Source organism: Xenopus laevis, chromosome 4L (assembly GCF_017654675.1).
Source record: "Xenopus laevis strain J_2021 chromosome 4L, Xenopus_laevis_v10.1, whole genome shotgun sequence".
Lineage (NCBI taxonomy): Eukaryota > Metazoa > Chordata > Amphibia > Anura > Pipidae > Xenopus > Xenopus laevis.
This window is the reverse complement of record NC_054377.1, coordinates 41,446,295-41,458,756: the sequence shown is the minus strand read 5'-3', so window position 1 is coordinate 41,458,756 and position 12,462 is coordinate 41,446,295. Positions and strand designations below refer to the sequence as shown.

Below are 12,462 nucleotides of genomic sequence, written 5' to 3'. Positions count from 1 at the left end.
CTGTGCAACAATTTTGATAAAATGACTAGGTTCTACCTACCACAAGTTTTCTGCATCATGCGTGGCCATTTCCAAAGATACATACTCTCCTCACATCTGATTTTAGTTAAGTGTTCAATGCTTTACTGTGCATCACTTTCCCAAGAGGCTGAAAAATTAGAGTGAAGTGAGAACATTTTGTTCAAGGAACTTGTTTAGGTTGTTCCAGATGTTTATATTATGTATACAATAGGCACATAAAAATACGTTGCCTATGAAAAGATGGGGTCTGTGCAGTTTAAAATAAGTATTGCCACTTTTTACACACAGCTTACATTGGGACAAAGAATACAGAAGAATATGTAGACTAAATTGCTAAGACTCCCCAGTGTGAGAGCGAACACTTTCAGGGTTTGAGTCCAAAGCAGATGTGAGCCAGAGGAATACAGGACTAAAGAGATTCTGCTGATTTCTATCCTTTTAATTGCTTTAGATCAGTACAAAAGAATTTAAAATGTATTTGCCATGTCAGTACTGAGAACATCTGCAAGCTATTTTCTGCATTTATTACCCTTTCTGTAAAGTATTGTTGTTTTTTTTTGTATCCATGCTCTTGCTCTGTGCTGGGGCTTTCAGGCTGCCATGACAGATTCTTAAGATGGCTATATATAGTTGCCAAAATTAAGCAAAGCGCCTATTATCATTCAGTCCCCAAGTCCATGATAGGGTCAAATGAGGGTTAGTGCGACGTTCATCCACATCCTCATGTAGAGCTCAGCTAAGATTATTTTCTATTTGGCCTACTAACTTAGTCTAGATATTGATTGAGGAAGCTATTGTTCGAGCTCCTAAGCCGAGTATAGATGTAGCAATATGGGTATGGCATCTGTTAGTGGGATGCTCATGATGTAGTTTGAATCACCAAGGAAAGTCCTCAAGAATAATTTTAAAAAAAACTATGAAAAGCTGAGGGCTAAAAGAGAAATTACTTGTGCCAGGCAGGAACTTGGGGAGATTAATGTGTAGCTTGAGATTGGTATAGGATGGAGTGATTTGGGTTTTTGGAGATCTATTCTGATTTTGGGCTACAGGCTCTTTGCTATGGATGGGCTTGCACCTCAGTGATGATGGTGCAACTACTTTGAGGAAGAGGATGTCTAGAAGGGTAAAGGAGATTTTAAGCTGTGCAAGGGGGAATGATGCTGTGAGTATTTCTATGGAAAATAGGTTAAATTAGCTAGTGGGAATTGTATGGGAAACAGGGAATGGAGATTTGGTTAGGGATATCGATAATGGCAGGAATGGCGACATGCTGTTGTACTTGCACAATTTACATGTGGTATAGTACCCATGGATTGGATGAAAGCTGATGTAATTCCAGTATTTTAAATGGGATTACGGTCTGAGCCTGGCAATTATAGCTCAGTAAGCTTGACATCAGTGGTGGTCAAGTTCTATGAAGGCTTGTTCAGGGATCACATTCAAAATAATTTACTGTAGAATGGCATGAGCATGGCTTTATGAAGGATAGGCAAACCATTTCCTATTTCCCCCGATTCCTCTCCTATCTGCGAATGCCTTGTGCTGGCTGGAGGGGTCGGCGCCTCTCCCAACAATATAAGATTCAAGGATTTGCCAGACACAAAAGGCAGGTGAAATCCCCTGCACGTTTATTGAGTCAAAGATGTAACGTTTCGGAATACATTAAGGCTGTAAAATATAGTCTTGATTGTTGCAGTGTATTTATACTGTAATTTCTTAGTGCAAACTAATAGGGTAAAAAATGTGATAGTCTAAAGCAAAAGATACATTATACAGTTATGGGACCTTTTATCCAGAATGCTTGGGGCCTTAACAATTTTGTGTGTGCCTGTGCAACCACCTGAAAAACCTTTGCATTGGGAGCAGAGCCAAAAAACATGAGTAACCAGCAGAGCAGAGAAACCCAATATCCTACCCAATAAATTCACCTTTTCATTTTTGTAACAAGGAGTGCTATAGTGATTTTTACTATGTTCATTAAAACCTCAGGTAAGGGTTTCTCTGCTCTGCAAAGGTTTTTCAGGTGGGTTGCACAGGCACACACAAAATTGTTAAGGCCCCAAGCATTCTGGATAAAAGGTCCCATAACTGTATAATGCATCTTTTACTTTAGACTATAACATTGTTTTACCCTATTAGCTTGCACTCAGCAATTACTGTATAAATACACTGCAACAATCAAGACTATATTTTACAGATAGTAAATTTTATATGAGACCAATAATGTGATGATGGATGGTGAGTTCTAGCAATGTATCAGTCACATGGATGGATCAACCCACGTGCTGCAATATTTAGGAGTGATTTACAAAAATTCTGGATACAAGTGCTACAGCACAAAGGGGCACAAAATTGCATTATTTAGTGCTCATTTAGTAAGCATATAATGGGGCCTTGTTGACCTGCCTTATTTATCACTTCTGCTATCCTACTTCTTGATATTTGTATTTTGCTCTCTTACATTGCCAACATTTATGTTTCATTGTTTTCTGTTTTCTTCTTTTAGGGCAACGACGCATGAGGAGATATCTTCTGAAATCTGAAATCTCCTCTTCTGCGGTTGACTAATATCCTGCAAATGCTTTCCCATCAACAATAAAGTAAATAGCTGGTGGTAAAACATAAGTGAACTGAGTAAACTGAGTACTGCATATGTTTCACCACCAGCTATTTACTTTATCACCAGTGGGAAAGCATTTGGAGGAGAAGAGGAGAATTGCTACAGGTGACTAATCTCCTTGTGCCATTGCCCTTCTCTTGTGCCATTGCCTTATATTTATTTTTGTTTACACTGATTTATACAAGTAGAGAGGTCAGTATCAATTTTACATTCCAAGGTATATTTCCTCCCCAATAGTTTTCAAGTTAGATTTAAAAAAAACAGGTGAGGTCAATGACAAGCATCCGCCAATATATGGCATCTTCCACTAACCATTCCTGATCGATGAGTACACAGGCCAGCAGGCTGTATTAGTGTAGTCTTGGCATTCACTTGCGGTCCTCGAATTATGCATATATTTTTGCAGTAAGGATTTTTTTCTTATATTTACAACTGTTGTATCTGCCTGCCATGGGTCATCTTCTGTATGGAATGCTTCTTTGAGCTGTAAGTCTGGGGCATGCACACTCTGACTCCATGCTTCTACTGGTAAGCTTTAACTTTCTGGCCTTGACACTTGTATATACTTTATATGTTTTGCAAATATCGGTGGTCAGGTTCTCTGAAAATCATTCTCTTTGTACATATATAATATCACGGTCTTTTCCAGAGTTCACCTGCCAGCTTAACAATTTTTACCAAGGAACACAAGCAACTTGTTCATCTACTTCCTGCAGCCTTTTAAAACGCCAAATTGTATTACTGTTTGTCCATGTTTATATGATCCGTATGCAATGTTATCCAATGCTTTATAAATTTAGTAGTAATCCATTTTTTTTCATGTATGTGTTTTTGCAGATTTAAAGCTGCATTTGCAGAGCACAGATTATGGTACCTTTCTGGCCAATGAAGCTTCACCCCTTGCTGTCTCTGTAATTGATGATAAGTTAAAGGAGAAGATGGTAGTAGAATTTAGGCATATGAGGAACCAGTCATACGAACCACTGGCAAGTTTTATGGACTTTATCACGTGAGTATATTAAGGACTCGGCAGCACTTTTTTTTTCATGAAATGTTAGAAATTTATATAATTGTAATCTTTGCAGAAGCTTCAATGATGATTTTAGGAGGGATATTTTGAATGAATGAGGCCTGGTTGTTAATCATGATAAATATATGAGGCCTTGGTGAAAAAAACTAAGAACTCAAAAACTCTAAACTATGATGAACACCTCATTAAAATAGAATAAAAATTGAAAAGTGCAAAATTTCAAGATAAAGCAACCTTCTATAGTTTGCTAAAAAAAAACTGACACTTCGGCTAAAGTTGATCTTTTATTAGGACCAATAAACTCAAACACAAGGCCAAAGTTACACCGTGGTGGCTGAAGAACCAAAGAATGCGTCCTAAAATTTCCCACTAACCCAAGTCTTTTTTTTTTTTTTTTTTTTTTTTTAACCAAAATAAATATTTTGAATGTTCTAGACTTTTATGTTTCATTACAATGATAGATAGGGTTGGCGATTTCATACCACACAGCCTATTTTAAAAATAGCATCATTGGGTATTTTTGTCTGTTTTGAAGCAAGTTTCAATGGGGCAATTCACATTGACGTCTATTTATGTGAAATCTTCCACCTTGTCTTTATTTATACAGGTATGGGACCTTTTATGCAGAATGTGCGGGACCTGGGGGTTTCCAGATAACAGATCTTTTACATAATTTGGATTTCCATATCTTACGTTTACTAGAAAATCATCTAAACATTAAATAAACCCAATAGGCTGGTTTTGCTTCCAATAAGGATTAGTTATATCTTAGTTTAGATCAAGTACAAAGTTCTGTTTTATTAATACAGAGAAAAAGGAAATCATTTTAAAAAATTGGATTATTTCATTTTAATGGAGTCAGATAATGGAGCCCATACCTGTGTATTAAAGGGGCAGATGTACCAAGGGTCAAATTCATGGGTATTTGCAAAAACTCTCAAGCTCTAAATTCGAATAAAAAACAATCAGTCGAAATTTTACAAAATATTCGCAAACTTGAATCAAATTAGATTCGAAATTCTAAGGAAAAAAACTTGATTTTCAGGAAGCCTGCAAACAACTCCAAATTGATCCCAGGAAGTCCCCCATAGGCTTAAACAGCAATTCACCAGGTTTAAGGGGGCAAATAGTCAAATTCTAATTCTTAAAGGCCAGTACATGATACATTTTGAAAATCAAATTGGATTTTTTTTTTTTTACTTGAATCGAATTTTAACTTTTCCCTAGTCGAATTTCACTAAATATATAATTTGAAAATTCTAATTCGAAATTTACATTTTCACTTCAAGCCTTGATAAATCTGCCCCTTATTGTTGGAGTATAACTTTATTCAGAACCTTACCAATGCTAAATTTATGCCAGAGTGGAAGAGAAACAATAGCATTATTTTAAAATACCACCAACTTCACCAACAAGACTGTTTCATGTTATTTTATTAGAAAAGTTCTCTTGTATTTTCATGTTACTTAAAGGGCACCTATAATACAAAATACAGGAAACCCCACTCACAGCCAATAGGCTGCTGGCACTGGCACAAAATACTATTGTTCCCCCCAGCTGCAGTGTAGTTTGTATTAGCTTGCACCTCAATTGGGGGAGCAGGGCAAAGTGAATCATTTGCATTTATGTTTTTGAAGTGTGTAATTCGGGGGACTCATGCACACAGTGGGGAGAACATGCATGCTCCATTCAGTGTGCCCAGGTCATAATAAAAGTCAGGACAACGGTGTTGCAAGGCAGAAGTGCTAACCTCTGATTCACAAATTATTTGCTGTTAAATAAAACAATGTTTTCCTCACCCTTTCTAAACTTAACCTGTCATATTCAACACATAGCATTTGGTGTGCTGTAAAGAAATATGTAATTATGCCAAGAACATAAGCATTACACAACAGGCAAACAATTACAGGAGTGTTCATACTGTGAAGCAATAGACTGTGTGTGGTGTTGCCCTTAGCCCCTGCCCACATATAAGCTGAAGTTTTAATTCCTGAATATGGCCAGTGCCAAATGCTGTAGTAGAACATCTAGCACGTAAACTAGATTTCCCTAAACTTGGCAAGGCTGTTCCTGCTGGCAGAACTACAAGTTATTTGCTGACAAAAGATTTATTGCTGTAGTTCATAATTAGCCAGTTATACTGCCCCCTCACACTTTTCACTGGCTGGCTGAGAAAAGGTTCTTAATTTATGTACTCCATGCCAAGTGTGGTTTTCTATGTATTTCAACTACTCCTCGTTTTGCATGTTTAGATCTTCATCATGGAATATTTAAGGAGAGGTTACATGTGGAGACAACTATAATAAGAGGCTATGTTTTGAGAACACACTGTTCATTTAGAAGTAGGATCCTGAGATTTGAAACCAGTATAGTGACAGCCAAATGATGTCTTTATATGCAGCTGGTATACAAAAAATAGGTATTAATGTGTTGTCAACTTCCATGTATAAAACTCCTTCGCTACTGTTACTGCTGCCATCTAGAAATGTATTCAAATATGTTAAAAGGAGAGATCAATTAAGAAGCTAGACACAGACACTTTAAGTGGGCATTACACTAACCAGTTTAGGGATTTTACAAACTTTAGAATTGGAGATGCACCAAATCCACTATTTTGAATTCGGCCAAAGATCTCCTCTATGGTAGAGACCTTCTCAGCATAATATCATATTTTGCTTTATACGCTATATGGTTGGATACCCTAGATGAGTTCAAAACAATAAGCTTTCATGCCTTTACTGTAGTACAGGTATAGGATCCCTTATCTGGAAACCCGATATCCAGAAAGCTCTGAATTACGGAATGGCTGTCTCCCATAGACTCTATTTTATCCAAATAATTCAAATTTTTAAACATGATTTCCTTTTTCTCTGTAATAATAAAACAGTAGCTTGTACTTGATCCAAACTAAGATATCATTAATGCTTATTGGAAGCAAAACCAGCCTATTGGGTTTATTTAATGTTTAAATTAATTTCTAGTAGATTTAAGGCATGAAGACCCAAATTATGGAAAGATCCGTTATCCGGAAAACCCCAGGTCCCGAGCATTTTGGATAACCGGTCCCATACCTGTACTTACAAATGTGTTATTTTAAGGGCTTCTGCAAAACCTTATAAGTGGTTTATAATTCACATTTAATGATGGTGTGTGTAGGCAAATAGCTTCAACAAAGGGAGGGGTACACGGTAATTATGTATACACCAATTATTCTCAGACCAGCACTCCCTGTTATAAAAATCAATTATTTTATTGTTGCATCGTATCTATGCCCAAGTGTGTGTGTACTGTATGTGTATATATATATATATATATATATATATATATATATATATATATATATATATATATATATATATATATATATTTATATATTTGTCAAATCTTGATTTCTTATTCAGCTGTTACAGCTAAGAGAGAACACTGTGACTTTCTGCAAAGATCTTGTCATCTTGCTCTATAAAACTGTCAACACAAGAACTTAAAGTACTTAAGCTGCACAAAGCTACATTAAAAACTTAAACCTGTAATCCCTATTTTTAAGGGGTTTTTTTCCATCATGGAAACTGGTTTTTAAATATGTCAGTTTCCAAATTAAAGATGATTTTTTCTGATGACCCCTTAAAGGAGAGGTAACGCTTAAAACATTTTCATTGAAAAGGTCTAGTGTGCATTGAAAATTGTCCCACTTATCGTTTTGATGTTCCATTCAACATTTGGCTTGACACTTGCAGTTGAAGGCTTCCAGCACAGGAGAAGGCTGAATGACCTGAGGAAAATTTAGAACTCTATCTAGTGCAGACATAGGGTTGCCATCTTTCCTCCCAAATAACTCTGGGCAGGGAGGTGGGACCGTGACATAGTGGGAGGTGTGGCCATGACATGGTGATCAGCAACTGGCCGATCGCCACGTCAATCTCAGGGATTGAGATCTGGAAAACCGGACAGGCAGTTTTGAACTGGACAGCCCTTCAAAAAACCGGGCTGTCCGGGTCAAAACTAAACAGGTGGGAACCCTACACAGACATCAGTATTTAGTTCAAAAAGTGGTGTTTGGAGAAAATGTAGGGATTGGGTCTATTTAAATAGGAGTACTGCTTTTAACTTCCCTTGTCATTCAATAGAAATTGACAAAATGCTCCTATTTTTCCATACGTTTGATCATTTTGGGGCCAAAGTTGCCACCAACACCCTCTGCGTATTCAGTACTGTGCTTTTCATGTCTGGTGAAAGGCAGACGGGTTCAGTCAAAAGTACTTTGTACCTTTAACCAAAAGTTCTGCTTTAACTGGTTCACTTCTCCAAATCACAACATTTACACATTACAGTCTGAGAATAAAAGGCTCTGACTGCCACAGATCTTAAAGTTCATGATCTCTGAAAGTCGCAGCTTATGGAGCTGATGCATGGCTTAGCTCCTGTGTCATTCACCTGCCCCTAGACAGGTCTTTTTTTTTTTTTTTTTTATTGCCCAATGTGACTAGCATAGCCCTGTCATACTGTGTAATTACGTTTTATTTTTTTTCTTCTTTTTTTGGATTTTCAGTTCTGCCGTGATGTTGATTGCATCTCTGTGCTAAGAATTGTTAAATCCATAGACCACTTTAATTGGAATATATATATATTCCTTTGATTCGTACAATTCAAAGTCGGCTGAATACGGACATATTCGACCAAAAAAAAAAACCTTCTACTTCATTTCGGTTGGTCTTTTTCAATTCGAAATTCGACCCTTGATAATTATGCCCCTTAAGGTATGAAGATCCAAATTAAGGAAAGATCCTTTATCTGGAAAACCCCAGGTCCCGAGCATTCTGGATAACACACACACGTTGTGTTGTATCAACGCGTGACGGTGGTGACATTTGTGAGGGCAGACTGGCATCCATCTGTAGTATCGGCCAATGTTTCTTAACCGCAGTATTGATTCTTTGACTCACCGACATGTATTGGCTATGTGATATTATATATTGATTTAGCAATATTGGCTTGATATTGTTTCTATTTAGACATACAGATTCCTCCTCACATTGTTTTTAAAAATTTTTTATAGGGTTACATTTTATACACCTATTTGATACGCTATACACGTATTTATGTCTCCACCTTTTTATATACATTTTACTCCCTTTTCAACAAGAGAGGACATTTTTCTATACGTCTTACAATGGTTGTGCACATATATTGTTACATATCTACATACATTTTAGTATGCGCACACACGAAAATAGGGCATTGCTTTTCACTTTGTATATGTGATGTTTTAACCATTTGCATGTTGATTGGATATGGCGGCTATTTAATGATGCTTCTCACTTCTGGTCACTATCCTGACGACGGTTCCTTGTGAGCGGAAACGCGTTGATACAACATGCACGACTAAAAACTCTTTGATTTGTGCGTGATGGTCGTGGTTCATGGACTGCTGTCAATATTTTGGTTAGCACCCGGCAATTAATTAAGAGAATGGTGAGTGCCGATGAATTTTACATATATCTAAATTTTACATATATCTCTTATCAGCAGACCAGCACTCCCTTTTTAAAATGTAATACTTTTTATTGTCATGGTATCAACCAGGTTTGATACCATGACAATAAAAAGTATTACATTTTAAAAAGGGAGTGCTGGTCTGCTGATAATTGATATACATACAATTACCGTGCACCCCGCCATTAGCAACAGCCTTGGAGTGCGGATTCTCATTGGAAAGAGTATATATATCCTAGGCCTTCAGCTCAGGGGAGCGGGCAATCTGTATACAAAGCAAGATAGGTTCAGGGCACTCCAGGAAGCCACATATAGATCAGACCAGTACTCCATTCATTAAAAAGTAGAAAAAAATTTTTATTCAAACAATCATCTCCAGCCTTATGCATTTCATGTCGGTATGACACTTAATCATAGACAGTTAGGACCACCATACGGGGGATTACCTTGACGTGGTATGGTGGCTTATCAATTCTATGATCATAATTTTGTAACTAAAACCCCTGTTTTGAAAAAATACATGCATTAGCTTAGCTATGCAAATCTAATAAAACTGATCAAAGCATTCTTTGTTTTTTTTCTCCTAGTGAGATCAGTGGGGTCAAAGTAGGAACAAACAAGCAATCAGTGGCTATGAATAACAGAAAATGCAATAAAATCTCCAATAGAAAATACAATTTACACAGTTCAGTCACGCTAGTGATCATGTTATGTACAGTGATAATAAAAAACACAGTAAAGTAAAAGATAAATTAGTGTGCGTGCTTTGATTGTGCAGAACTTCCCATATTCCCCCCCAAAAATGTGTAAATGTATATAACAAACTGTTTTGTTAGTTTATAAGTGTTGACACTAACCTGCAGGCAAGCTGGAAAGTAGGCAGAAGATGCTGAAAGGATTTGGAGGAAGGCCTCCTGCTTCATCTCCACCCATGGTGCGCGGCTTTAGATGGCAGCTCCCGCCTGCTCCTCATTATTAGAGTCTGCAGAATGAAGGAGCGTTTTAAAACTGCCCCATCCTCCCCAAACAGAAGTGCAGTAGAAATTTGCATCTAAAAATGCTGGTCCAAGTAGAAAATGTACCATTGACAACCACCCTCTGTAAAGGATGCTTTTGTCCGTTTTCTGTCCTCATACAAACAACATTACCAAGACCAACAGACCTTATTTTAGACATCAGTTGTTTATGTGGCAATGTCAGCCATAATGCAAGGTGAGAACCATTCATTAAAAAGCACTTTACCAGGGGTGTGGAAAAAGGGGGTGAAAATAAAAATCAATCGGTTCATTATATATTTTATATATATATAATTTATTTTTGCCCCTTGATTGCTCATTGCTACAGTATTTATATGTCCCCACTCATATGTATTTTTTTTTTTTTTTTTTTTTTTTTTTTTTTTATAAAGGCTTTCTTCTTCATTGCTATTGACATTTTTACATTTGTGTTAATCCAAATAGGGTGCTTTCTTTCCTAAGGCAATACATTGGAACAGAAATGTAATATCATTTTAGAGAACATCAATTTATGTTCCATTTTTTTAGCTTGAAACCCCAATTTCTCAGTAGAAATAATGATCTCCAGATTTTAAATGAAAAGGAAAGGTACATTGCTTGGTGCACTTTCCAGGTCATGTTCTCCTTAACAACGATGGTTCTTTATATCAAAGCATTCGTATACCTCACTGATATGGGCTCAAGGTTTGCATTCTGAATAGATCAATGTTGCCATCCTTCCTTGCCTTTGTCATTTCCCCTACGGTGCTGGATTACAAATGCACTTGTATGAAGTTTGAATAATATGGCTCCTGGCCATAAGACACTTTAGAATATTCACATCAAATTAAATATGTATATCTAAGAATCAAGAGGTTATTCTGTGGCTTGTACCAGATGAATGTGGGGTCAGAGGTCTAATCGTATGCTACGTATATCACTCCATATTCTACTTGGGATATGTTGACCTATTACATATTCCCTTAGGGCAACAAAAAACATGGTTAATCTTTCCTAGTTAACCCTTTAAAGGAGAAGGAAAGGCTAAAACTAAGTTAGTTTTATCAGAATTGTCTATATAAATACACCAGTAAACCCTCAAAGTAATGCTGCTCTGAGTCCTCTGTCAAAGTAACACCACATTTCTGTCCTTCTATTGTGTATACTGTATCAGACTTCCTGTTTTCAGCATAAACCTCCAGGTTTTGGGATTAAGCATGTTCAGTTTGCTCCTCTGTCCCTCTCCCCCTCCCTGCTGCAATCTGAGCCAAGAGCTATGAGTGAGCAGGGAGAGACTCAGGCAGGAAGTGCTGTCACACCAATCTAATATGGCTGCTGCTATCCTAAACAAACAGAGCTTCTAGAGCTGTTTACTCAGGTATGGCAAAGCATTCTGCAGAATAAATATAGTGTTATAGCTTGCACTATTGTGGCTAATCTATGGGCAATAAACTGTTTTGTTATCTTTCCTTCTCCTTTAAGACAAATAAAGGAATCTTGATGTCTTTACTCATGACTAGAATGTGGTGTTTTTAATCCTGTTACTATTAGTGGCTCACTAAGGGTTTGTGTAGTGTAGTGATGTAGCGGTAATAGCAGCTAAATGTAACACTTTTTTGCACAGTGTTCTTTCAAGAAGACATAGAAGTTTATCCGTTAGCTTCTATGATAAATCATAAGCCATTTGTCGTTGATTTGGAAATCCTTGCTGGCAAATGTAACTCCTTTCCATCTGCATAGTGTTATGGATTTGGGCAGGCGCCAGCCTTGCTTTCTCTGTGATCTTCCATTTCTTGGACTATTTGGGTGAAGAGAATATTTATATAACTGGTGCACAGTAAAAACAGATTCCACTGGAAAGTGAAGCCAAAAACAATATTTGCCCTAGGCTGAAAAATTTATCTTCTTCTTGGAATTGTCTATTAATAGGTAGTAATTCTTCAGTATTTGGCAACGATTGATTTAAATTATATTGTTTGGTAACCGCATAAAGCAATAAATTATTGTTTGAAATTATTTGTTAAAGATGCCATTTACTTGAGGCTTTTTTTTTATTTAATTCCTGAAGAAGGCTTCTTGCATACTATACAAGAGGTGCAAGTATGTAGGTAAATCACATATAGCCATATATTCCACTGGATGCTTTTTAACATTTTATTTCCTTCTTTAACATCAAATGCACACTATTATTATCACACATTTTATAAAGGCAAACCAAAATAATAAGCCATGTTTGGTGTTTTTTGATTTCCAATTAACCGTAGTACTAATTAACCCACTAGCAGTGCAACTATGACTGGACTTGT

At 36.8% G+C, this 12,462-nt stretch overlaps 1 protein-coding gene across 2 annotated transcripts in view; it reads left to right on the top strand.

Annotated features, from left to right (window-relative positions):
* The window catches only part of atp6v0d1.L (ATPase, H+ transporting, lysosomal 38kDa, V0 subunit d1 L homeolog), a 46,971-nt gene that overhangs the window by 14,153 nt on the left and 20,356 nt on the right, over positions 1-12,462 (top strand). For both annotated transcript variants that reach the window (XM_041589155.1, NM_001086731.2), the window contains 1 exon segment: positions 3,479-3,650. In XM_041589155.1, coding sequence (XP_041445089.1) covers positions 3,479-3,650 — 172 coding nt within the window.